The 25,467-nt window shown below is 41.0% G+C and overlaps 1 protein-coding gene across 10 annotated transcripts in view; it reads right to left on the minus strand.

Moving 5' to 3' along the window:
- adgrb1a (adhesion G protein-coupled receptor B1a) overlaps positions 1-25,467 on the minus strand; it is a 209,780-nt gene that overhangs the window by 54,924 nt on the left and 129,389 nt on the right. For 5 of the 10 annotated variants that reach the window (XM_034226521.1, XM_034226524.1, XM_034226519.1 and 2 more), the window contains exons 3-14: positions 18,635-18,793; positions 17,780-17,884; positions 16,118-16,285; positions 15,554-15,733; positions 14,469-14,633; positions 13,597-13,761; positions 13,391-13,492; positions 13,178-13,284; positions 12,263-12,457; positions 11,835-11,903; positions 10,050-10,158; positions 4,838-4,981 (exon numbers count right to left, since the gene is read on the minus strand). In XM_034226521.1, the coding sequence (XP_034082412.1) occupies positions 4,838-4,981; positions 10,050-10,158; positions 11,835-11,903; positions 12,263-12,457; positions 13,178-13,284; positions 13,391-13,492; positions 13,597-13,761; positions 14,469-14,633; positions 15,554-15,733; positions 16,118-16,285; positions 17,780-17,884; positions 18,635-18,793 (1,668 nt within the window). The remainder of the gene's footprint in view (positions 1-4,837; positions 4,982-10,049; positions 10,159-11,834; positions 11,904-12,262; positions 12,458-13,177; positions 13,285-13,390; positions 13,493-13,596; positions 13,762-14,468; positions 14,634-15,553; positions 15,734-16,117; positions 16,286-17,779; positions 17,885-18,634; positions 18,794-25,467) is intronic. The other 5 variants (XM_034226525.1, XM_034226517.1, XM_034226516.1 and 2 more) reach the window with 4 other exon arrangements.

Consider the following 25,467-nt stretch of genomic DNA (forward strand, 5'->3'; position numbering starts at 1 on the left):
AAAAGTGTTGATTGCATTTGACTCAAGAGGCATACTTTATAAAGGGAACACTAAGTGTACACACATGTATGGAACGCTTATCAAATATAATTCAGCACAAAACCCTGTTCTGTGACATATTTGATACATGTTTGTCACAGATTATGAGCAATAACTACCAAGGTTAGGTCAGTAAGCTCCTGTGTAAGGCTGAAGGCAGCAGCTAAGGATTTCTGTATTGTATTAACACATATGTTATTGATTCAATAATACATTTAGTCTCTAGTGTCAACAGTTGTTTCCAGAGACCAAATCAATTCCATTTACAATGACATTAAATGGTAGCAATATTTCATATTCAACATTTCACAGTTTTTAGATACATATTTTATGTTGTTGTATTCTCAGTTTTTCCACAGAGTCCTATTATTCCCTCTTCTTTAAGCACAAAGTAGCATGCAATGATCCTGTTTGCAATTCAACACCATCAAATGATTAGGCAGATGGGCTTTGTATTCATATTTTATGAAACTAATGGCTTTATTGAATACAACAAGGAATGTTGTTGTACAGCTGCTGTACAGTGGGGGATGAAAAATGAAATGTTTATTCTCCTGCATGTTTTATTTTCAACATTAAATACAACCAGCTCTGCTTGAAACGTGTGAGCGAGGCGCTCTTCTTTACAATTGAATGTCAGTTACCACTCTTTCATAAATCAACTGCTGTTTCTTATGCCTGCTCTTTTCCTCTAGACAGCCCCCTCTAAAACGAATGCACCGAGCACGTACGTACACACACACATCAAGTCAAACACACATTGATGGGGCTGCAGTATAGTGGTGTAGGAATGATTTAGCATTTTACAAAATCAGGTTCCCTTGTTGAATCGTCCCTCCAGACATTAGCCCCCTTTAGCTTAGTGGTGGAGATGCACAGTCATGTGACCGTGATGTAGTTTGTTTATACTCAATCGTTAGCTTTTTACTTCTAGTGATTGCCTTTGCTCTTCAAAAACCATTAAAATGTTGTTAATATGTGGAAATTATCCTGCGGAACAAAATGTATTATCAAGGTGTGTTTTCCACTGAGCTTTTTTTCTGCAATGTATCGAAAACCAATGGAAACATCCCATTGCTTTTGTGAGCAATGGGATGTTTCCATCTTCCCAGTCTGCCCACGTCCTCCCTGCACCAATATATTTAGGTGGGGATATTTTGCTCTCAGAAGACACATTTATTAATGATGAAAAAGACTAATTTCTTGTCAAACACTCAGTTACTTCAGTATGTTATGTCCAGTAGCGTGGCGTGGGGAAAACATTTGAGGAAGCCAATAATCTATGTCCCTTTTGGGGGGGGGCGGGGGGGTCAATGTACAGTAATAACGTAACCAGATAAGTTATTACAGCGCCCGGTATCATTTTACACAAATGTGTATCATACAGATGCAGGACTTGCACACGGCTGTTATCGAACCGACAGGTCCGCAGAAACTCTTTCATCTTATTAATGTATGCAGCCAACCGCTTAATGCGCAGTGCGGATTCGGTAATGAATAACAAATAAGCATTCATTCACAAACTAAATCAGGAGACCTTTTTGTTTTTTACGTTCACATCAAAGTATCAGTAGGCTACGTGTATGGAACACATGACTTCAAAAACAGTTATGTGCAGAAACATTGCACGCGATAGTCCACCTTCTCTTCTCTTCCCTCTCTAACACATAGCAAGTGCAGCAGCAGTCCTCACACCTCTGTAATTAGCTCAGTCCTTAGTCCAAAAGTAAAAAAGTAGTGAAAGTTTAGTAAAATTATGTTTTACTACATACTGTAAATCTCCACCATCCATAACTTTAAATATATTTAACCTTTATTTAACCAGATAAAAGCATTGATATAAAATCTCATTTTAAATACTTACCTGGCCAAGATGTAAAAAATACAGAGAACTTAACTAAGAAAACAAAAGACGAAAAGCAGTCACTACATTGTGCACATTAGGACAGTAAGAAAGGTACACTACTTATTACTGCAAGAGCAGCTGGTGGTAAGGACTTCAGACAACTTCAATTTAAAACATGCTATTGAGACAGGTGCCCTCAGTTTGAGGCGTGATTGAAGGTCATTCCAAGACCAAGGAGCATAATAAAAAAGACTCCTTCTTCCAGCCTCAGTCCGCATGGCAGGAACCTGGAACCGTATCCAGGCACTGGATCTGAGGTTGTAAGAGTCACAAACTGGAGCAAATCTGGCACATATGTTCAGTGGAAGCCAGTGGCGGCCGGTCCATAGGGGTGCTAGGGGCGCCGCCCCACCTCTTCCCCCATTTAAAAAAAAAATATATATTTCTTATTTTAATTTTTAATGAACAAGGTAAGTATTATATAATTGGTATCAGTCAAATGTAAATCTACAATAAAATCTTGTTTAAAATTGTGTTACGATGTCTAAAGTTACTGACATGTCACATGTTTCCTGCCTGGCCTTGCCCGTGTATCATTACCCTCTCTCGTCTGGGCGCTAAGAGAGGAGCCCTCAACCAGTGCAGCAGCAGCCACTAGCAGCTGACTGTTGCTATCTGTAAACTATGCCTCCGAAACATAATTTCAGCCAATCAGCGTCGTCAAATCTGATGATCATCGGGCGCCAATGTCAGCGCCCGGTGCAGGGTTATGGCTAGAAAGGATCCGTCTTGTGTAAAACTCTCGCGAGAGTTTGCGAGTCACGTGGCTGAATGTTTACATTTGACAGGCAGCCTTTCAGTTACGATCGTTAACATCAGTGGGACACAGCAAATGATGGTGAGAAGCTAAACTATCTATTAATTATGTCAATTACAAGGAGTGTGATTGTAACTGTGTGTGTGACTAGCTGGATGCAAACAGGTAGACGCTGTCTTTTGTTTCCCATGCTTGCTCTTCAAACAGCCGGGGACAGATACTATGTGCCCGTGATAAATAAACACACACACACATATTATTGTATATAGTTGAGTGTTGACAGCATCCATCAAACTAGATTTGTTGCCTTAATGGTCTGTTTTCTAATATTTCTGTGTTTCTGAACCACGTCTGTGTCTGCATATAATGTTCGTATTTAGTCTCCTGATTTTAAATGGGAATTAAATCATTTGAGTGTTCCCAAAGAACCGGTGTTCTGCAGTTTGTGTGGGCCTACTGTACTGTTGCACAGTTTACTGTATAACTATGTCCGGGACAAGGTATTTGGAAGTTTTGGAAGATTCATAGCTAACCACACTGAAGATTATGGAGGTATTGATCAGTCTTCTCATATCTCTAATATCACCAGAAGTCATAATTTAAGGGGTCATTTCTCAAAATGTTCCCTGTGTGGTTTATTCACCATTACAGTAGCCCGCCACCTAAAATAATTGCCACCAGCCGCCACTGGTGGAAGCTTACCTAAAATGGCTTTATACATTAATAAAAACCAATGCTGCATCCTACGCATAGTAAGTGAGGACCATCCAGTTAGGCTATACAGTTTGCAATGATGAGTCCTATAGGGTGCATTTGATATATATTGCAGTGCAGCATGGTAGAGTGGGTCAAGTTTGGCCAAAACAGTGGGACAGGCAAATCTATAAATGGTATCACCGTAGTCCAGCTGGGACAGGAATAAGCCAGAGACCAACCTTTTACGGGATGAAATTGAAAAACAACATTTAAGTCTGAAAAGGAAGCTAAGAGTGAATTTCAATTTCTTTGTTAGAACTTCGATATGGTGTTTAAAGTTCAGATTACTGTCCAACCAAAAGCCCAGATATTTGTAGGTATCGACAAACTCAACAGAGACGCAATCAAGGGTGTCAATGGAGAGGCAAGAGGACGCTGACTTGGGAGCAAAGAGCATTGCTTTGGTTTTCTTACTGTTCAAATAGCAGTTTCGAATCAAGAAGCGCATGCTGCAGCGTGATAAAATCTGATTTTAAATTGGAAACGGCCATATCCAGAGAAGAAGCACATGAGTATACAATAGTGTCATCAGCATACATATGATTGCATCTGATTACAAATATTGTTTACATATAATAAAAAGAGCAAGGGCCCCAAAATAGAGCCCTGTGGAACTCCCTTCTCCAAGGTGACAGGGTCAGAGACAGTACTACCCAACCTGACACATATACGGTCGGTTAGATAACTCTGAAACCAGCAAATGGCATTATGACCGCAACGAGACACCAGCATAACATTCAACATAATGTGGTGATCTACAGTGTCAAATGCTTTGGCTAGGTCAATAAACAATGCAACACAAACAGATTTTTTATCCAAAGCAGCCTTAATATCGTCTAAGACTTTCAGACTGGCAGTCACAGTACTGTGCTTTGATCTGAATCCAGATTGCATAGGGTTAAGAATGTTGTGTGAATTTAAAAAAAGTTTTAGCTGAGTAGAAACTGGGGACTCAAGAATCTTTGATAACACAGAAAGATTTGAGATAGGACGATAGTTATTCAACTGCACTTACTAATGTTGCTACTTGCTAATGGCGGTGATGACAGTACGAAGTTGATGCGATTTGATTCGAGTGATTAGTCAGGGCCTCAATTTTTTCTCACCAAGGGATGCCAATTTCGGCTTGCCTCCTCTCGACCATGACATTAGTTTACAGTGAGTGCAATATACTGTTTCACCATAACATCTAGAGGGGCGCTGTTTCACTCTTTGTAAAATACTCAATGAGAATGGGGGAGAGATGGCATCAACACACAGTGTTTTTTTTAATTTATTAAAATGATAACTACTGTCCGAAAAAAGCCTGGCTTCCCTTGGCCTCCAGGAGAAAAGGCCACTGGTTATGTCTCAGTGGGATGCAGATTGACATCTCTCACCTGGCTTGCCGGTAGACAGGATGTTCTTGGGGATGATCACTCTGTCCTCAGAGCTGCGGGCCCAGTCCACCATGCCCCTCCAGCCCTTCATCGGGAAGCTGATGTCGGCCTGACCCACCACCGGGCGCTTGTGGACGCTCAAAACTGTAACATAAAAATGTGCAAGCTGTTAGTTATCATGGATTTGTACTCAGGCAGCTGTAGCTCAGGGGTGAATGGCTGTCTACCAATCTACCAATCAGAGGGTCAGTGGTTTGACCCGCCCCTGCACTGAGGTTTTGTTGGGCAACCCCAAATAGCTCCTGTTGGCACATCTACAGTATTTCAGTGCATGTTAGTTTCTTTGGATAAAAGTGTCAGCTATATAAAATGACAAAACATCAGTGGTGAACCATCAGGGCCTTCAAGGTATTCAGAGAATACCCTGGAACACTCAGATAAAACAAACAAAAGATCGATTTAATTATGTAAATAAAATGTAATAAAATGCATATAAAATGAATACATGAGAATTGGTATCTGTGTTGTTGATCTGTAATATTCAGAGGTGGGGACTCGAGTCACATGACTTGACTCGAGTCGCATATTTTTTTACTTGAGACTTGCTTGACTAACATTGATAAAAGACTTGACTTGACTTTGACTTGGTATTCATGACTTGAGACTTGACTTAAGCTTGAGATAGTTTGTAGGCAGGAATGTCAGTTAACATGGCAGTGGCTAACGTTACTCCAAAAATAGTCAAGTTTGGATTCAAGGATTATTTTGTCGATGACGCTAATAAGAAGAGAACAGCGGTATGCAGGGTCTGCAGCATAAAGGTCAGTGACAGGACCACCACAACATTGAACTTCATTCGTCACTACAAAACAACCCACAGAGAAAGGTGCGTGCATGTGTTGTGTTAGCTAGAAAGCTAACGTTAAGTTTAAGCTACGTTAGACTTGGTTTCAAATCGATTAAGCAAAGAGAAGACAAAACGGTAAATTAACACTAGAACCTCCAATGGATTCATTTTGACTAACCCTGATACTGACGGGCTGTGAGGAGGGGGGGAGAGAGAGAGAGGAAAAGAGATGCCTCGTTTATTTCCCCTGTGTTATTATCAGAAGTTACTGTAAACTGTTGAATAATGTAGTTCATCTACTTTTAGTAGTTTGTTTAAATGTTTTAATTATGTTGTTTTTGTTTGTAGAAGTGCATCATTCCTTGATTTATTGTAAAATGAATTTTAACTTTTTGATCTGTTATGATAAACTGAAGCAATTTCTAAATTAACCCAATTAAGTGAGTTTTAAATCGTCCTACTTAGTTTATAAGGAAATTATGAAGAGCAACAAATTAGATGATTTGAAAATGATATCTATGTAGGTGCTGACGCTGTTGGCGGTTCTAGTGTTAACAGACATTTAAACTAAATATGTGTAATGGCAAATGCCATATATGATTTTCTTACCTGGAATTCTGCCTTTTTGAACAGACTTGTTGAGTCCTAGCTATATTGTCTGCAGTTCTAGGGTTAATATGAATCTAATATGATTGTCATCGGTCTAAATTAGATTTCAAAAGATTAACTGTGTATGTAATGAAGATCATAGTGTGGGTTAAATCCATTTTCATAACCACTGTCTTTTAACTGATTTAAATGCAGAAACTGGGCTTATTCATCAGAATTTAGTATGACTTGACTTGACTTGCTTGACCCTCACCACAGTGACTTGGGACTTGCTTGATACTTGTAGGTCAAGACTTGAGACTTGCTCATGACTTGCACATGTAGGACTTACTCCCACCTCTGGTAATATTACAGTGTTACGTTGATTTGTTTGTCCTTCTCGGACCATGCACTACGCATTTCAGTGGTTTTGTGTTCGAAAATAAATGCAGTGAGCTAGTGAGCACGCTCATGAACTGTTCGCCGGAGCCTCGCAGCAGGGTTACTGTGTGGAGCGCATAAAGCAGACCCTTCACGCGATAGCGAGGGGTAGAGCGAGGGATCACAGATGCCATCGTGCTCGCGGACGGATTAAACAAATTAAACCTAAATGGCTCGCGAATTATACTTTGACGGCCATTAATATACCTGGGCGGCCCGCCAAGTAAAGTCTATGTGTGGGAAACCCTGCTATCTTACCAGTTCTTATGCAACTCACAAATATCTCTCTCTCTCTCTTCTCTCTTTTCTATCTCTCTCTTCTCTCTCCCTTCTCTCTTTTCTCTCTCTCTTCTCTCATCTCTCTCTCTCTCCTTTTTTGGCGGGGGGTGCGCATGCGCACCTGCGCACCAGTTGTTAAGAGTAGATCCAGATCAGTCCCAGACAGCGTTGGAGTTGATGATTCTCCTCGTCTTACATAACCTAACTACTTTGATGAGTTTGAGGAGGAATCTGATCTGACTCCATGTTAGCAGAGAATGTGCGCCGCTTTGTTTCTGCTCATGGAGTGGGAGGGGGTGAGGTCAGCCCCCCGGGGGAGGGCCGCTGCAGGTGTGGGCGGCTGCTGGGCTCCAGACAGCGAGGTGGCCCCGCTACAAACAGGACCTCTCATCTGGCCCCAATTCCCACACACTCTCCCTTGACTAAACTCAAAGTCCTTTTTATCTGGAGGTCACAGGGAGCAGCGGAGCCTCTGTGATGACTGCACCATGTTTTCCACCTATTTGAGGACGATAGAGCGTTTACAGTGAGTGGGCAATGGAAGCAGACAGCAGGTTGTTATAAGTGTGGATCTGCTGGACCGGCCGTGGGGAATCATAATATTGACCGGGGTTTGTTCTCTTGTTGTAGATACTGAGCCACAGAAATAGAATGCTATAGAAGTCGTGCCATCTGGCTGGATACGATAGTATTCAAACATGTTTTATTCAGTGTTCTCCAGTAATTCATCATTTACCAGACCTTTTCCTTAACCTGTTAAGCCCTGAGCCTGTTTTTCAGGTCTCAGGCTCGAAAATGACATTCCCAGAACAAATGACCATATCTTCCCTTCTAAAAGGGTTACATTAATAAGCTTTTTTCTCAAAGTAATGATAAACCTGTGAGTTGGATGTAGAAAAGTCAGAATCAATATAGATGTTTTTTATTTTAAAGAAAATTCAGATTGAACATAGTAAAAAACTGTAAATTATAGTGTCCGTCCAAAAATTATTTTTTACTTATAGTGAAAACTACCCTTAGATGATGGTAAGGTAGACTAAAAGCTTTAGGAATCCAAAGTACAACATATAATAAGTACCCTGTATCAAGATTGATGCAAAACAAGTGACATTTGACCTTTTTAGAGAGGTTTAGCAAAAAAAAACTCTGGGGTGATTTGGGTGGAAATGGGGTTTTACCGTTTCTCTGGAACCCATTGGTCGATTTTGGTGATTGACATCTCTTTCTGACCATTAGAGCCAATAGAATCGAAGGGGAATCTCCCCACTCACACACAGTCTAAAACAAAAAGTGGGGGCCTCGCATTCACAGTTTTGCACCAGAGTGAAGCTGTCTCTAGCTCTGACATCTGGAAACCGAAAAGCAGGTTTATTGCTCATGGATTATCAGAAATAATGTCAAAGGGACACAGACACATTGGATTAACCTATGGATTAACTTCAGCATCGTTTTAATGCCATTGAAGACCACTTTTGACTAGACTACGACACAGATGAGCCATGTTAGCGTTTTTAGCTACCTAGCGCCACATGTTTTGATGTCTCTTCTTGTTATTATCTCCGAGAGTTCGTATCATTGAGTGATAATGAGGGTACCCTTCGATTCTGTGTCACCTCACGATGTGAAACAATGGGTTGGATGTGCAGCAAAGATAAATAATAAGGTTTTGTGAGTGAATTTCGGTGCAGTAATCTGTTAGCATTTTTCGCTCGTTGCTAATTCAGAGGCTCAGCGTTAGCATTGTGGGGTTTTTTTTGAAAAAAAAATTAAAATGATCAGTTAGATGAGTTTCTTCCCGTTACATGGATATAAAACATTCATAGTTTATTAAATGAACATGCCCTCAGACACTGTTTCCTGAAAGATGTTGCGGCAGTGCCCCGGTACCGGGGTCTCTCGGGCTTAACAGGTTTTAAGGGGTGATGAAGTGATGGAATCTGACTGTATTTATATATAATGGACAAGGACAAAACTCAGGGGCAGCAACTGATGAGGACAAATGCAGCTGAAGATTTAAAATACATATATATATAGTATATCAAAGCTATAGAGACTCACAATGCAGTAACAGTGTGTGTGTGAAGGTTTCACTTGAAAAGGCGTCACATTGAAAATATGGTAGATAAGGACCTTGGCTCACTTTTTTAGCTAGTTCAACAAATGCAGTCAGATTGAGTGAAATGCTGATAACCCATTCAGACTATATGCAGCTGAATTAAAAAATATGTACTTGTAAATCCATAACGTGTCTGAACCACCACTACTCGTCTCCAATATAAGAGTGACCAATCACATCATGAGTGAAATGACTGTTCATTGATCAAACGTTACGAAACATTCATTTATTTTAGCTGGGGCATCAAATAATGCCTGTTGCTATGGATGTCATCCAAAGCTTGTTTTGGTTCTCCATACCACTTTCATTTCAAGGTGTTCTTTGTGTCTGGCATTGAAAGCACCAAAATAAACTTTAGATCAAATCAAAAGCAGCAACATAAAACTAAATGAATAAGTGATGCCAAATCAATGCGTGACAATTGCAGTGAGAAGAGTATCTGTTCAATCAAATTCACCCTATATCAATATTTATTAAATTACTCGTGTAGTTCAAAAATATTGTATTATTGTTTTTTGATCAGTATGCAGTCAAAATAATACAAATACCATTTCTAGATATTCATTTATAATTTCCTTTTTTGTGTCTGTGTGACATCATCTCTAATGATCTAATGGACAGACAAACTGTGAGCTTTCAAAAGTACATATCTTTATCACATGTATGTTCATGTTTATCTATATTTATGCAATACTTCTCACCTTTTGGCCAACACACACACCAGCATTTCGTTTGTATATCTGTGACAAGCTAAAATAGAAACATCGATGATATGAAGGAGTTCTGAGTGAGGGCACAGGAAATGTCACCCCCCCCCCTTTGTCCTGTCTCCTATGTATTTCCATTGTAGATATGGAGATCAATCATCAGAGAATAGAGCAGAGCTGTGATAAGAGTTTCTTTTGATGAGCAGAGATAGCTGTGATGGAGATAAGGCTGACCTAGGTTATCGGTGACTTCATACATGTCTTGGAAGTCTTTCATCCTCAGGCCGATGACGTCCACAAAGTCCTCCACCAGACGGAACAGCTCTTTGATGTTGGGTCCCAGCTGAGGGACACATACACAAAAGAATAATATAAGAAAAAGGATTATGGATTTCAGGTTAATAAACAAACTGTATACAAATGTAAACTGCTGTTGAAGCATTTGAAATAGAAAGTATTTCATAAAGAAGCGTTTTTTGTAGTTACAGGCCACCGTTTCTCAAATTCCACACAGCAAACATTCATATCTGTGGGGTGGGAATTAATAAGCATTTGCTTCCTCCTACTCCCTTTCGGACACATGATTTTTTATTATTATTATTAATATAGAGCCTTTTTTTGTATCATGAATAAATACTGTATTTTAACAATACGGTATTCTGTTTTTTCACATTTATTATTTGTTAATTTTTTTAATCTGTTCAAAATAAAGATTGAAATGAAATGAAATATCTCATGTTGTGCATATACACTGGTTATGACTGTGTACTTCTTTTAAATTACTAGGTAAAGCTTGACACTTAATGGTGAGTCAATTAATTATAGTCATTGTATTATTCTATCAAATAATTCCTTAGTGTCCATCTTATTATTTATTTTTGCCATGATAATAAATAAATAAATGAATGGTATTGCAAGCGCCATGTTTTCCCAATAATGACAACACAACACATAAATCATCTCTTGTCTGGCTGATCACAATAACACGTGTATAGTAGTACAACTCTGAGTTACAAGTGTGTTTGTTGGTATAATATAATAATCTCTGGCTGCCTTATAGACCGCTTCATAAAGCGTTGTCCTCCCTTCTCCATGTATTTCACCTTGAGTATAAAAACAAGTTGCCGAGAAGTGAAACCTCATAAATATAGCTTGACCATTATATAAGCAAGTCAATTCATTTTCACATTTTCCGTTATTGTCACATGGTAAACTGGGGTCCTGCCCCCTGCGGGGCTGGGGTCTCAGGGGCAGATTGACCTGGCTGGTAATCCTTCTTTAGCCCTGATAACGGTCTAAAGAGGAGTTTTGGCTTTGAAATAGGATGAACTTTAAAGTCACTGCAAGGTATTCATTATTTACCCACGAGAAATACATACACAAGTGTTTCGGCCTTGAAGCAGGGACACACAGATTCAGAAATATGAAATATTACATCCACACTTTAGACTATTGAGCAGTGAGGTTGTGTTTATACCAAATCAGATGTGTTTTGTTAATGTTAACAAAGAAAATATATTACAGTAAGGTAAGAGCCACACAGTTAGTGGATATTATAAAAATGTGCCTCTTCATATTATCCTCTCACAGAGGAATAGCAAACTCTTTCTGCACAATGCTTGATATTTGCATTTGAATACACTCATTCTGGAGTTGGTTTGTTTGGCATTCTTCTGGTGTGTGCATGGCGAGAGAAGCACGGACAGCTGGACGGCTGAAGGGAGGCACAGATAGTGAGGCACAAGTGGATGAGAGCAGCAGATGGAGGAGTGGGTGTTTGCGTTGACTTGGTTACTCATTAGCTGCAGATATTTCTGTCCTTCAGCAGTCCTCCTCTGCCTCTGTCACTCTGCTGACAGGTGGGCTGCTGGTCCACCTGTGTCTTTGTAACACTGTCTAACTCATCAGTTCTACAGTGGAAGGGTTGTTGTCATTACTGTACCCTTAGTTCTACTAAAGACACTAATTACAGAATGTGTGATGAGGTCAATCTAGTTATAGAAAGAGGGGGAGGCTCACCAGTTGTGCTTCTTCCCATCTATCCCGGTTCTCTTCCATCAACAGATTGCTGACTGACTGCACAAAGTTCTGCAAAACAGTATTTAAAAAAACATATGACATTGTTATCTTTCTATTCTAGAGTCAAGAAGAGAGAGTTACGTGTACAAACCAGGGGGGGCGCATGACAACATTTCGCATTTGAGTTTGACACTCCTGGCTTAGAGGGTCCCGCCCCTTAGCCTATCACATACAATATGTTGGAGTCACTATGCTATGGAAGTAAACAAAGCACTCCAGTATGCACCACAACATATACGTAGAAGACACTACAGGAGAGGGAGAACTCCAAACAGCATAATATCATCTTTAACTGGTTTATTCTAGGGTAGAAAACACCCTCAAACAAGTTTATAGACTAGCAGTAAACCCAAACAGCATCTCCTCACCCTCATGTCTGTGCTGCTGGGGCTGTAGTACGCCCTCCTGAAGATCTCCGTCATGTTCTTCAGCACGTCCACGATGGCCAGCAGGTCTCCGCTGTAGCTGGTCCCATCACTGGAGGTCACCCTCAGCTTGGTCATCACCTCGGAGACTCCATCTCCCACAAGGCCACGCTGTGCTTTTGACAAATGTTCCCGGGTCTAACAGAGACAGTGGGTTCTGTTATTTTAACAGTAAGGAATAAACACCTACAACGGCCCGAAACACTTCCATTAGGAGAGACCTTTTTTACTTTCAGGCTGCATAAGTGTTTTCAAGTTGGTGAAGACATGTCTTCATTTGCATGTGTTTTGGCACAGTTGTGTTTTATATTTGCATTGTTTCTGAAGCTGCAGCTTCCTTATTATTACTTTACATTACATTACATTACATTGCATTTAGCTGACGCTTTTATCCAAAGCGACTTACAATAAGTACATTCGACCAGGAAGACACAACCTTGAAGAAAACATAATCATATAAGTACATCAGGTTTCATAGAGCCAAAACATTTCAAGTGCTACTCAACTGGCTATAGATAAGCCAGTCCTTTATTAGTATATAAGTGCTTTGTTAGCAGTTCTTTGTTAGTAATTATATCGCTCGAAGTGGAGTCGAAAGAGATGAGTTTTCAGTCTGCGCCGGAAGGTGTGTAAGCTTTCTGCTGTCCTGATGTCAATGGGGAGCTCATTCCACCATCCTGGAGCCAGGATAGCAAACCCACGTGTTTTTGCTGATGGGAACCTTATGGAAGTGTTTTGGGCTGGGTTTGTATCTGTGTGCCGCCGTACTTTTGTGCCCTGTTTTGAATTATTGTCTTTGTATGGTAATTTAGCTCTAAGGCTACCAAGACTGTAAAAAAAAATGTTTTAGCAGCTCACCAAAGTTTGTATGCTGCGATAGTCATTGGATATACATTTCATGTAGGTGGGATTCTCCCAGTAGGCGACGCCCTCTTCGTCCAGGGAGCAGCGGCGCAGGATCAGCCCTGTGTGAGGACACGTACATTTATATCAGCAAGAGATGTTTCTGATCCAACTCAAAGAACTACAGGTGGACTTTGGTGTATCATTGATGGTGAGGTGTGAGCTCACCCATGGCATTGGGGGGGCAGCGTACTGCTGTTGTATCCCCAGCTGCAGTCATCTTCCATACAACGTTGGAGAAGTTGTCCTCGCCACATATTTCATGAGGTTCTGTTCCCAAAAGGACAGTAAATGAGTATGTTATGAAATATGACCTCAGGTTTCCAGTCCTGATGAAATACTGCTGACAAAGCAACCTATGTTTGTCCACTCACCTGGGCATCTCTTCTCATTACAGTGCCGGACCTCTTCCCGTTCTCCGGGACAAGATTGCCCTTCAAAAAAGGGCCCATAACAAATCCTGTTTCTCTGCTGGCTCCCCCCACCACAGGTTTTAGAGCAGCCCGACCACAAAGACCACGGCTGCCACTTGCCATCCACTGACAGATACAGAAACACAGACTGTTAGACAGGACTTCATCAGCCACAATTAAACCCAGTGTGTTTAGATATTTACAATACTGTAGAACATTTTTCAAAACACATGGTAGTGTGTTGGTATTTTTGCATTTATTCATGTAGATCATTTAAATGAGTTAGCTGAGATTTTAAACTCACTTAATGCAACTCATTGATCATTTATAGGAATCTGAAATGAATGGAAACCGTTGGTGGCTGGGAGGAAACACTAGAAAGCAAAGGTCTAGGCAATGCAAGTCCTCTGGTAGCTGAATCAATGAATCTGGTTTATTGTATGTCTGATGCCCCCTCTTTTTATGTTAATAAAGAAATATCAGACTTTTTCTTTTTTGAACGACTTCTCACGTGGCATCTTCTTACAACGTTCCGACCACACTGGATAACACATGCAGAAACACTGCATGGTCCTTCAAAGCCACGTGAAACCATGAAGCACTGCTAAGACCAACCCCAGGAGCCAATGTGTGTTCAAAAGAGTTTGATTATGTAGGCTTTCCCAGAACAATAGAAACAGAAAGTACCTTCTGTCTGTAACAATGAAGTACATTCTAAGTAAATGCATGTTTGATTAAATATGTTATTATATAAAATAGCTAGTAGTGAAAGAGCAAGGAACACATTATTGGAGCACAGTAAATATTTAGCTCTGGCTTTGTCTCTTTCATACCCGGGCACTCCCCAAGGAAGCAGTCAACAGTCTCCAGCCACTCCCCTCTGCACTCGGAGCCCCCGTACGAGGGGCCGTTACACTCCCGGGTCCTCTGAGTGGTCCCGTTGGAGCAGGAGGCGGAGCACGAGCTCCAGTTGGACCACTCGTTCCACACTCCATCCACTGGGAGCGGGCACCAGGTCAGCAGCAGGGTCGCAGGGACGAGAACACGGAACATACATGCATTTGGCGCATTATTGATTATATAAAAAACCCAAAAACGTAATAAATAGAGTTGCAGTTTTCCATCTCCACATAGCGTTCACTGTAAACAATGTGTACTTAGACATTCCATATTTTCTTTTATTCTTTGTGTTTTTGTTATATGTAAGGCAGGGGTGTTGACCAGTCAAATCAAAGCATAATAACCCTTTAATGACAACTTTAAATTGTTCCCTTTGTTTTAGTGCATACAAGTACATTTTGAAAATGTCTACATTTAATCTTTTTGTAAAACATTATGAACAACCTGACATTTGAACAATAAGTGTCATTTCAAGACATTTAGTCACCGGATCTTGAACTGAACCATATAGTATTTGACTTAATGATCAAAACAACTACATTTCACATTCATTTCCACATGTGTGTAGTCATCTTGTCCACCTGAACTGAAGCAGCACCATACAAACTAAAGTGGGAACTATTAAGGCAGAAGGTCAAGTTATCCCCCTGCCTTGTAAATGTATAAATACATCAAAGTTGTGAAAGTTGCAGTCCATGTCTTCTCTGAAATCTTTACACTTTGTAAGGTCATCCTGCAGGGTATATGTTTGACAGCTGGTTCACATACTGTACTGTTTTAATATGGTTACATGCTGCAGTGACATGGAGCAGCTTTAAGGCAAACGTGTTGATCACTTTTCCAAATAGGCACACTTGAAAGAAAGGTAATAATCCTGCCATTATAGGGGGACAGAATGTAATCAATTGTATTAACAAAAAGGCACAAGTAGCTTTGTGAAAGGTTGCATGCGGTAAGGTTCCATTTTATTCCAATGATGCACCATTTGAAATAGATGATGCTTGAATATGCTCCTCACCTGGACAGACGGCTATGTTGCAGAACTTGGTCTGTTTCTCTGGGCCATCACAGGCATCGCCCCCAAACTGTGGGGGGGCGCAGGTTCGTGTTCGCGACCTGTAACCTCGGCCACAGGTCGATGAACACAAACTCCACGGCGACCACTCGTCCCAAGAGCCGTGCACTGCAATCAGAGCAGCTAGGGTATGATTTATAGACAGGCACATACACAGACCCCCTGAACACACCACAACAAGAGAACTCAACTGTCAACCTGACTCAGATACATGACTGCTGTTTAGCCGGTGATTGGGATGATATTGCTTTCTGTTGAGGCGTCTCCCTGCCTGTCTGCATGTACGAGAGCCTGAGAGCACTGTGGAATATCTGCGATAATAGTGGGGGTCCTTCCTAACTGCAGGCAAAGTGAGGGGACAAATAAACCCAGGGGCGACAGATCTGTGAAGTGCCTGAGGAGGTGAGTCAGGAGGGTCTTGTATGGGTGAAGCAGGGTCCAGGAGAGGGCTTGGCGAGCGCAGGGAGGTGGAAGTGGAGGAAAGGATTTGTGGGGGGGGGGGCTTACCTGGACAAACAGCAGAGTTGTTGCAGGCTCTCTGCTCACGCAGTTTCCCACTGCACTGGGTGCTGTAGGAGCCGTACACACAGAGACGAGTGCGACTCTGCCAGCCCTCCCCACAAGTGGCAGAACACACACTCCACGCTGACCACTCCTCACCTGAAGCTGAGTCTACTGAGGAGGGGGGGTGGGTAAAGGATAGGAGGATAAAAGGAGAAGAAAGAGGAAAAGGAAAGGGCCATAACTAATTATCATGCGGGATGCAGCCTCTGTGGCCAAAACAGGAAGGGTTGTGGTGTGAGGGTAGATTCCAGCTGAGGCACATTTGAAGGGTTGCCTCCTTCTGAGGCGACAGGTGGATGAGGCTCACCCAGTCCAATGGTTCCTCTCCATGCAGCTTGTTTTCTCTTGATTGCTCATCGCATACTTTCTAAGACAATGATAGGAACTTGCCAGAGGGCTTAAATCCTTTGTAGACCTGCTCCATAGGAACTGAGCTGCAGGTCCAAACCATCTAACGTTCTGTCTAAATTCGTAAACGACATCCTTCAAAAGAAGGCGACCCCTGAAATGTACCCCAGCTTTTGTTCTGCTTGTTCTTCTTCAACTGTGGGGCTCTGATTTCATATCCTCTGCATTAACTTCCAGTGGAAGTTAATGCCACTGGCTTAGGATATGTCAGTCATCTTTTCAATGGCCATGACTGCCAATGTAATGGCAGGTACATTCACCATACATTCAATAGGGAAGAATTTGGCAGTTAAAGCTTGGGAAGCAGGGAGAAGAGAACTAAACAGGAAGAGGCGAATCGATTAGCTGAGTAAAGTGATACTTCACACAAATGTTCTGTGTGTCAAAACTGCAAACCCTTTAGGCTTCAAAGGTCTTTACGTGAATTCTGCTTGGATTAATATCAGTAACGGTGGTATCCAACAGGGACTTTTGTGGTTGGTGGAGATCAAATAATCCATTGCAGCCAACCCTGCATCATGGTCCACTTTCTTCTTTGTTAGATATTTATCCATGTTAACTACCCGCTTAGTAATGTTTCACATTTTTAAAAGATTGATACCAGTCTCTCGTCTGTTCATTAAGTTCAGAGATAAAGCCAAGAGGCTAATGAACTAGCTCGATAAGCATAAAGAGGCACACAGCTTTTACCTTTAACGTTCACTTATGTATTAAGGTTTAGGGGAGTTATGTGTGTAACTATTTATTTTTGACATCACAGTGAAGCTGCCATGCCATCATGCTAAGCTAGGCTAAACAACTAGCTCCAAATACACCAGACAGGAGACTTGTATCTCATTTTGAGGGGGTTTCTAATGAGGATACCTCCTAATCGGTTCCTTCAGCCTACTATTGAGTGCTTGCTTCTCCTGTTTTTGAGTGGAGTATCACTTTAACAGAGACTCGGTGTAGTGTTTTACAGACAGGGCACAGTGTCCTGTTATGACCCACATCAAATACCATTTCACTATGTTCAATCAGGGTCCATGTTGGAATTAGTCCACTGCGGACGAGGCACTGCTTTGGGAGATTTTGATAGATGTGTAGATTAAAAGTGTGTTGTTTGTGGTCATGGTGTGTAAAGTGTACAGATGTGCTGGTCACCCAAGCTGCCACAGTGACTGATGCATGGGTTCCCTCTGCGTCCCGTTGTCTTACCTGTCTGAGGGCTCTGCTGTCCGCCGCGGGGCTTGTCTACGTCATCACGCTTGCGGCTGTCCACCGAGCGAAGCGATTGGCTGCGAGAGAGATGGAGGCTTTTGCCTAAAGAGGGTGAGGCAAGGCCGGGGGAGGAGGGGGCGGGGGTTAGCAACCAGTGGTCCGTCATTAACGTCTTATATTTGGGACACAACCGTGACGTGATGGTCACCCAGAACAGCATCAGCCAAACTTGGGACTTTTTTTTGTGCTGTCGGTGTCAGAGTGCTGTAAATGTGTGCAGTGCTTTATGTTGTCAGCTGTTGTATAATTATGTTCATGTGAGTCTTGAATGCCTCTGATGGCATGACTAACTGGAAGAAAAAAAACACATAACACGATAATGCTGTTGGAGCTATTTGTCAGACAAAAACGAAATGCTAGTCCTGTACAAATGAAGGAAGCAGGAGAACAATTGAGTAAAAGCTCTAATGCTTCCTGGTGAATAGCTTTTACATAATTGTGCTCAGATGTTTGATTTCCTGTGTCCTTTCATTCATTTGTGAGTGTAATGATGTTCACTACGCATGCATGGTCTTTAAAACGGTTGACCATGCCCTAATTATTTCCATCGATCAAAGTCCCCTTTCCAACATGCACTCCTTAAGTCAACACGCTGACTTATAGAGGATGGGTACACAAGGGGATGAACAAGATGTAAAAAAACAATATTAAAAGAAAGCTGTAAACACACAATTTGTACACACCTGGTGCTCATAATTAACCACATAGAGGAAATACATCTTGCAGACAAGGATGTGTATAACATGAACACACACACCACACACACACACACACACAGGATGGGGGTCTCACCGCTGCAGGGCTGAGCGTTGCAGGGACGGCCCTCCTCCAGCACCCCCTCACACAGGTACGACTCCTCTGCCGGTGACTGACAGGTCCGAGCCCGGGTTTGAATCCCGCCTCCGCACTCGCTGCTGCACCGTCTCCACTGCCCCCACACACTCCACCCGCCTGAAACACACACAGCAGCACTGCATTCAAGGGTGACCAGAGAGTGCACTTTCTGGATCAAATCGGTTAACATGTTGTTACTGCAGGAGCAATTTTGGGGTATCTTGCATTTCCAACACGTTTCTAGGGATGATGATCGGACCATTGACCCTCCAAAGGGTAGACATCAATTCCCTCCCTGAGCAGTAACTTAAGGTCTCCTATCATGCTATTTTTAGGCATATATTATGGATCTCAGATATATAAAAATATATAAAAAACATGTCTATGATGGTTTTGCTCAAAATACCAAACAGATCATGCTTTTTAGACATCCTTCATATCCCTCTATGTCAGCCCTGTTAGGGAACTGCTGATTCTGGGTCAGTAGCTGTTGGCCCCGCCCCCTTTTGAGCACGCAGGGAAGCTGTGAGTTGCACAGGGAAGAGAGATTTCTACCGGCAGATTCAGCTAAATGCTGCCGTGATTAAACGCCATATCATGTTCCAAACCACTTCAAGGATTATTTCTGAAATAGTATGGAGCTCAAATTCTTTTTTTCTTGCGGGTTTACCACAAGGTGAGTTCCTTTTTTAATATCCTGCTTACACATACTCTCTCCAGTACAGGTTAGCTCTGAGTGTTATCGATGCTTGCTAATGTAAACACAGACAATAATACTTCCAAAACACGTCATGCTTTGATTCTGATAGCGACGTTTCTGATAGGTCCGTGCCAGCCCACATTTTAGTAATGTCGTCATGACGCAGCAAATCTGGATCAGCTCTGTTGGTCCCCGGTTTTTAGAGATTTGGGTACGGAGGAAAAGAGAGGGTTTTGTTTTCTGACACTTTGTGAGTCTCCTTACACACCGGGACACATATTTATGTATAACAGACATTATATAAGCATTTTGCTTAATATGTGACCTTTAATGTACTCAAGTTTTGTACTTAGGTAAATGTACTTCATTTAAGTTGTTTTCATATTATGCTACTTTATACTTCCAGTCCAATACATTTGAGCAGTAGGGAGACCAGGGACAGTTGTAACACGGGTCAGTTGTAACACCTTCAATATCTCCAATCACAAATAAGCTAGAGTGATGAAACTCACTCTGCACATGCGCAGTTAGATGGTAAGATCGCTGAGAGCCACGTTTGAATTTCTCGCGTAAGATATCAGCAAAAGTGTGTTTCTGAGGTAAAATATTAACTACAATTATATGATCTATTTTTTGGATACTGTCTTGAGTTCAAATGTCTAGGAATCCAAACTAGTATTATTAGAATCACTGTTTTGTAAGCTACAAATATAACTAGCTAAATATGGGTCAAGCTAGCAACCAGGCAGGTTCACAGGGGGTGGAAGCAAGACTGGTGGTCCTGGGACGGTTGTAACGGGACGGTTGTAACATGGCACATTTACAATGATGGCTCATTTGCTTGAATGATCAATTGTTCATTCAAGCATACAGTTGTATTGTTGGTTGGTGTGCATTGTCCCTGTAAAAATAAACAGAATATAATACTGTACAGTAGGCCTAAAGTGTGTGTGTGTGTGTGTGTGTGTGTGTGTGTGTGTGTGTGTGTGTGTGTGTGTGTGTGTGTGTGTGTGTGTGTGTTTACAGTATGCCAAATGTCAGAAAGAGGAAGACAGACAGGGGAGTGCCACTTGCTCTGCTGCAGAGGGCCTCAAATGAAGTTGAGAAGGGCAAATCATTCAGGGAAGTGGCAAAGTCCCTGGATATATGCCATGTCACCCTGTACCGGTTCCATACAAAGAGGCTGAGGTTGGAGAGTCAGGGATCACAAACACCCCCAAGAGTAGGCTACTGGACACCAAAGAAGGTTCTCAACAGAGCAGGAGATGCTTTTGAGAGACTACCTGATGGAGGCAGCTGATTTATATTATGGTCTCAGCTCAAAGGAGGTAGGTCCACATCATTAAGGTAGAAGCACCTCTCAGAGAACAGTTTAATCGTTCACAGAGGATGATGCTGTGTGTGTGATCTGTTATCCTGTTCATTGTTCATTGTTGATGGAGGATGTGTGAAACCCCATTCAAATCTTGTTACCTAATTTGACAGCTTTCCCTATTTGTTGTCATGTAGTGTGAAAAAAGGTAACCGTTATTAACATGTTACAACCGTGCCTGGCATGTGCTACAACTGTCCCTGTACACAAGGACAGTTGTAACAGTTGAGTTTTTAAAAAAAAATACATTTTCCAACCTGTACTTATTTCATAAAAACATCTTAAATACATTGTTTCAGTAGCTGACATATTGATAATGTATAATATAGCAAAATGGCTATCCTATTGTAAATGTTGTTTTACTTATTGGGGAAAAGCCCAAAAAGTGTTGCAACTGTCCCTGGTCTCCCTACATGTTGTACTTTTGTACTCATTCCAATGATTAGAAAATGTAATGGATGGAAATACCTTGCAGTCTAAAAAGTCATTAGTGTTATCTCCTCCTGAAAATGTCAATGATAGATAGATAAATGCATCACTAATTATAAACCAATTATAAGACATATTGTTACCCTCATAGCGTAATTGCAAGTCATATTTTAAGGTTTTCAGAAAAAGAAGATAAAACACAGGAGCTGCTCAAGTGTCAGACTCACATGTGTGCATATAAGAATGTATGTTTTTAATTATTCATGTAATCATCTGCTGACCCTCTTGTGTCACGCCACAGATTTATAATGAGGTTTTTCTCCCTAGTATCTAGGCTTGCATGTGTTTACTACAGGGATGAAGCCTGATGTTAGTACATTATACAGAAGTGCAGGGTTATTTTCCTTCATTCAAACTAACTTACCAATTGCATGCACAACTAATACAAATCAATATGATGAGCTAACATTTAAATATATAGACACGAAAGACACATCTGAGTCTTCTTCCATTTTATATAAATATATATATATATATATATATATATATATATATATATATACATATAGGTTACATTTGGACTTATGCTATTTCTCCACGAACCGCCCACTCTATTGTCACATCATTAAACATCATTTAGCCTGGTGTCTAAATGGAGATCAGGTTGTACCATGTACCAATACATCATTACAATATGTCATTGTATGTTTATTGTATGCTAAACTGGAAGTGAAGTATATGAGTGGAATAAATGTTAGTAGATAATGAGTTAATACAAAAATACGTAGATTTTTGCATTAACAGAATTCCGGCCACACTTAAAACAGAGGTGTGATGAATGCCATTGTCATTGTGAAATTCCCTGTTTGGCCGATTTAATGCGCTCCATTAAGATGTGTGCTGATATGAGGAGGAGCGGCTCTCCATGGCTCTCTTTCCCTTTGTCCTGCACACTCATGAATGTTTAATGGCAGAGACAGATGCTTTTCAGCCCCCACAGGCAACGGCAAATATGTATTAATCTGCATGAATAGAACATGAAGTTGGCTAACATCCAGACACACACGTTTTTAATTAGCTGCAAGTCCTTTTAATTTGGGATGAGGGAGGGCGCTGTGGAGGGCACTTGATCCAGTCAAAAGAGTCAGATATTCGCACACACTCACACACACACATTCCTCATTTCTGATTGGTCAGATTACAGATTCACCAGGTCTGCTATTTTTTGCTATCAGACCATTGCCAGCAAAGAAGATCGTCGTAAATAAAATAAAATAACCAGGTTGCAATGAAACACTCCAACCTACAGTATGTTAGGGGCACATTGAACATTTGTAAGCTAATGCTAACTAAGATGTGATAAGCTAGTTCTGCTAAGAGTCCCAGGCCCATTGTGTAAGCACAACTGTTAGAAAACATAGAATGATCCTTCTCTCTGTTTCTCACCAGTTCGTGCACTTTGACGATAATAAACAAAGTGCTGTGTGCTTGAAAGCTTGTAGTGTGTTTGGCGCTCTATGATACAGAAGTCTGATCTGTGGTGATGTTTGTGAGCAGTTTGATTTGTTTCTTTCAGTGCAGGTTACATTTTGTAAACTCGTTTTTATCGACATGTCTGTAGTTGTTCTGTAACATTTCCTCCAAACTAAGATAAAGTGCTTTTATGGAGAACACTTTAAATATCTGTGACCTTCATATATTATGGTTAGATAGAAAGATTGCCATAAAGCAACCTGAGCACATTTATGCCCCCAGTCGGAAAAAGCTTTCTGATTACACTGACCTCCAATGTGCTTCAAGAAAAACTTTCTTTTTTTTGTATCTGGTAAGGCTCTTTGGATAGCTAAATGATTGGTGCGTCACTCTTGATTGGCTGTTGAATGGAAGTACCTTTTGGGGGCTTTAATCTAGCTTTCTGTCTGCAAAGAAGTGCTTATAAATTAGATGTATTATTCTATGTATGGGAACATTTTTAGTGCACTTATATGAAACATAGGTGACACACACCGAAGACAACAGAGAGCTGTGGGTGTGTGCCAGTCCAGTCACCATGAGCATAATGTCATTACCATGGCAACGAGTTGTCCTGACAAATTGTCATTCAGTGACGTGCACACTTTATTGCTAATGTCTGAATCCTGTCAATTTGAAGGTAAATGAAGAGAAAAGAGAAGTATAAAAGGACAGAGGGACCGGACTGTGAGCTCCTCCTTAGGTTCAGAGACAAAACAAAACCATTCATAAATCCTTCTAAATTGTGTGTTTATCCAAAGCCTGATAAACCATTTGTTCTGTGCCAAAGAACGATTATCCAAGAACGATTACAATACATCACGCTTCCCTCATGGACATGTAAACATTAGTTTTTAAAAGTGAATCCTCTATACCACTGGTTCTCAACCTGTGGTACGCGTACTACTGATGGTACGCCAGCTCCCGCTAGTGGTACGCAAAGGAATCTGAAATATAAAAAATATTTTAAAAGAAATATATTATCTTTTTTTTTTACATTTTATTTAACCAGATGAAAACATTGAGACAACATCTAATTTACAATGCTGACCTGGTCAAGAAGGCAGCAACGTTCTTACACATAACACAGACATCAAATACAGAAAACACAACTAAGTAAACAAAAAGACGAAAAGCAGTCACTACATTGAGCACATTTGGGACAGTAAGGTACACTACTTATTACTGCAGGAGCAGCTGGTGGTAAGGACCTCAGACAACTTCAATGTAAAACAGGCTATAGGGACAAGTGCCATCAGTTTGAGGCTTGATTGAATAACATTAATTAACAAATAAATCATACTATCAAAATACTACAACGAAACTACCATTTTTTTATTTCTGGCGTTTCTAATGACGACCATACGACCCTCGAACGATTAGCGAACGTTGCAAGCAAGCTAAAGAAAGAAGAAAGCTGAATGATGCTGTGAGAGGTACAGAGGAGAATATTACCAGCGAAAGTGAACAAGTGAATGAGGACGAGGACAGTCATCAACCGAGCACAAGCGCAGGCTCCGCCAGCAACGCAACAGTGATATGCACAGCCACTGTGATGGAGGAGAGAAGTGACTCAGGAAGAAGGCATTTGCGCAAAGAATGGAGAGAAGGCTGTGACCGAGGTGAAAAGCTGAAAAAGCACACACTTGTCCTGCATTGTTATCTTTTTTCTTTTCTTTTTTACTTTGCCACCACAGAAATGGCAATAGCAAACATCAGCAGACTGAAGATTAGGCTCATCTGCTCCTGGAGGCTTTCATTATTATTGTGGAACTGATTTCCCAATATGATATTGACACTTTGGTATTTGGTACAGTTGTCATTTGTCGTGTGAGAATAAGTTATAATTTTGTTCTTTATGTTCTCACTTGTGGTGTGTGAGTGATGAGAGAGAGAGAGAGAGAGAGAGAGAGAGAGAGAGAGAGAGAGAGAGAGAGAGAGAGAGAGAGAGAGAGAGAGAGAGAGAGAGAGAGAGAGAGAGAGAGAGACTGCTTTTGTACAAGTAGCTGTGGCTGACAATAAATAATGTTATTATGAATACATGTGCCTCCGAGTCCTGCATGAACTGTGCATATACTGTATTTTAACATTGGTCATATGGTGGTTCTTGGAGAGCCAACTATTTTCTCAGGTGGTACTTGGTGTAAAAATGTTGAGAACCACTGCTCTATACAGTTCATACTTCTGCTGCTACAAATACTCACTAGAGGTCCAGATGGTGATTCATCTGCTGCTGAAAGTAGTTCCTGGCCAAAGCACGATTCATTTCTTGTTTGAGTAACATTTGATAAAAACAATGACCGACACACATTTAAGAATGAAGATTAAATAAGGTCTATAACTATTAGGGCAAGATGTCTAAAGAAATGACTGAGAACACTTTTTGTTTGGAGCTAGATGTGTGTGAGTGCCACACACAGGGTAGCGTTGGAAAGTATTTAAGAGCCAAAATCCTTAGTAAAGCCCCTGTCACACTGTCCCGAAATTGACACCCGATGGACACACGAATATGGAATTGTGAATTTCGCACGAAGATGGCCCCGAACCACACACGAAGGCAACATTTACATTACATTTAAGACATACAACTGCAACGAAAGTAACAAAAACAATTATGTTACAGTACTATGATACTGTACTGATATCTTCAGAATTTGTTCTTTACTTTCTCCGTCTTTATATGTAGAAAATATTACGTTTTCTCCGTAATGTTGTTTCCATAACAACAACAACTTCCTGTCAACTGTCCTTCAAAATAATATATTATATCCTTTTTAG

The sequence above is a fragment of the Gymnodraco acuticeps genome, unplaced genomic scaffold (genome assembly GCF_902827175.1).
Source record: "Gymnodraco acuticeps unplaced genomic scaffold, fGymAcu1.1, whole genome shotgun sequence".
NCBI lineage: Eukaryota > Metazoa > Chordata > Actinopteri > Perciformes > Bathydraconidae > Gymnodraco > Gymnodraco acuticeps.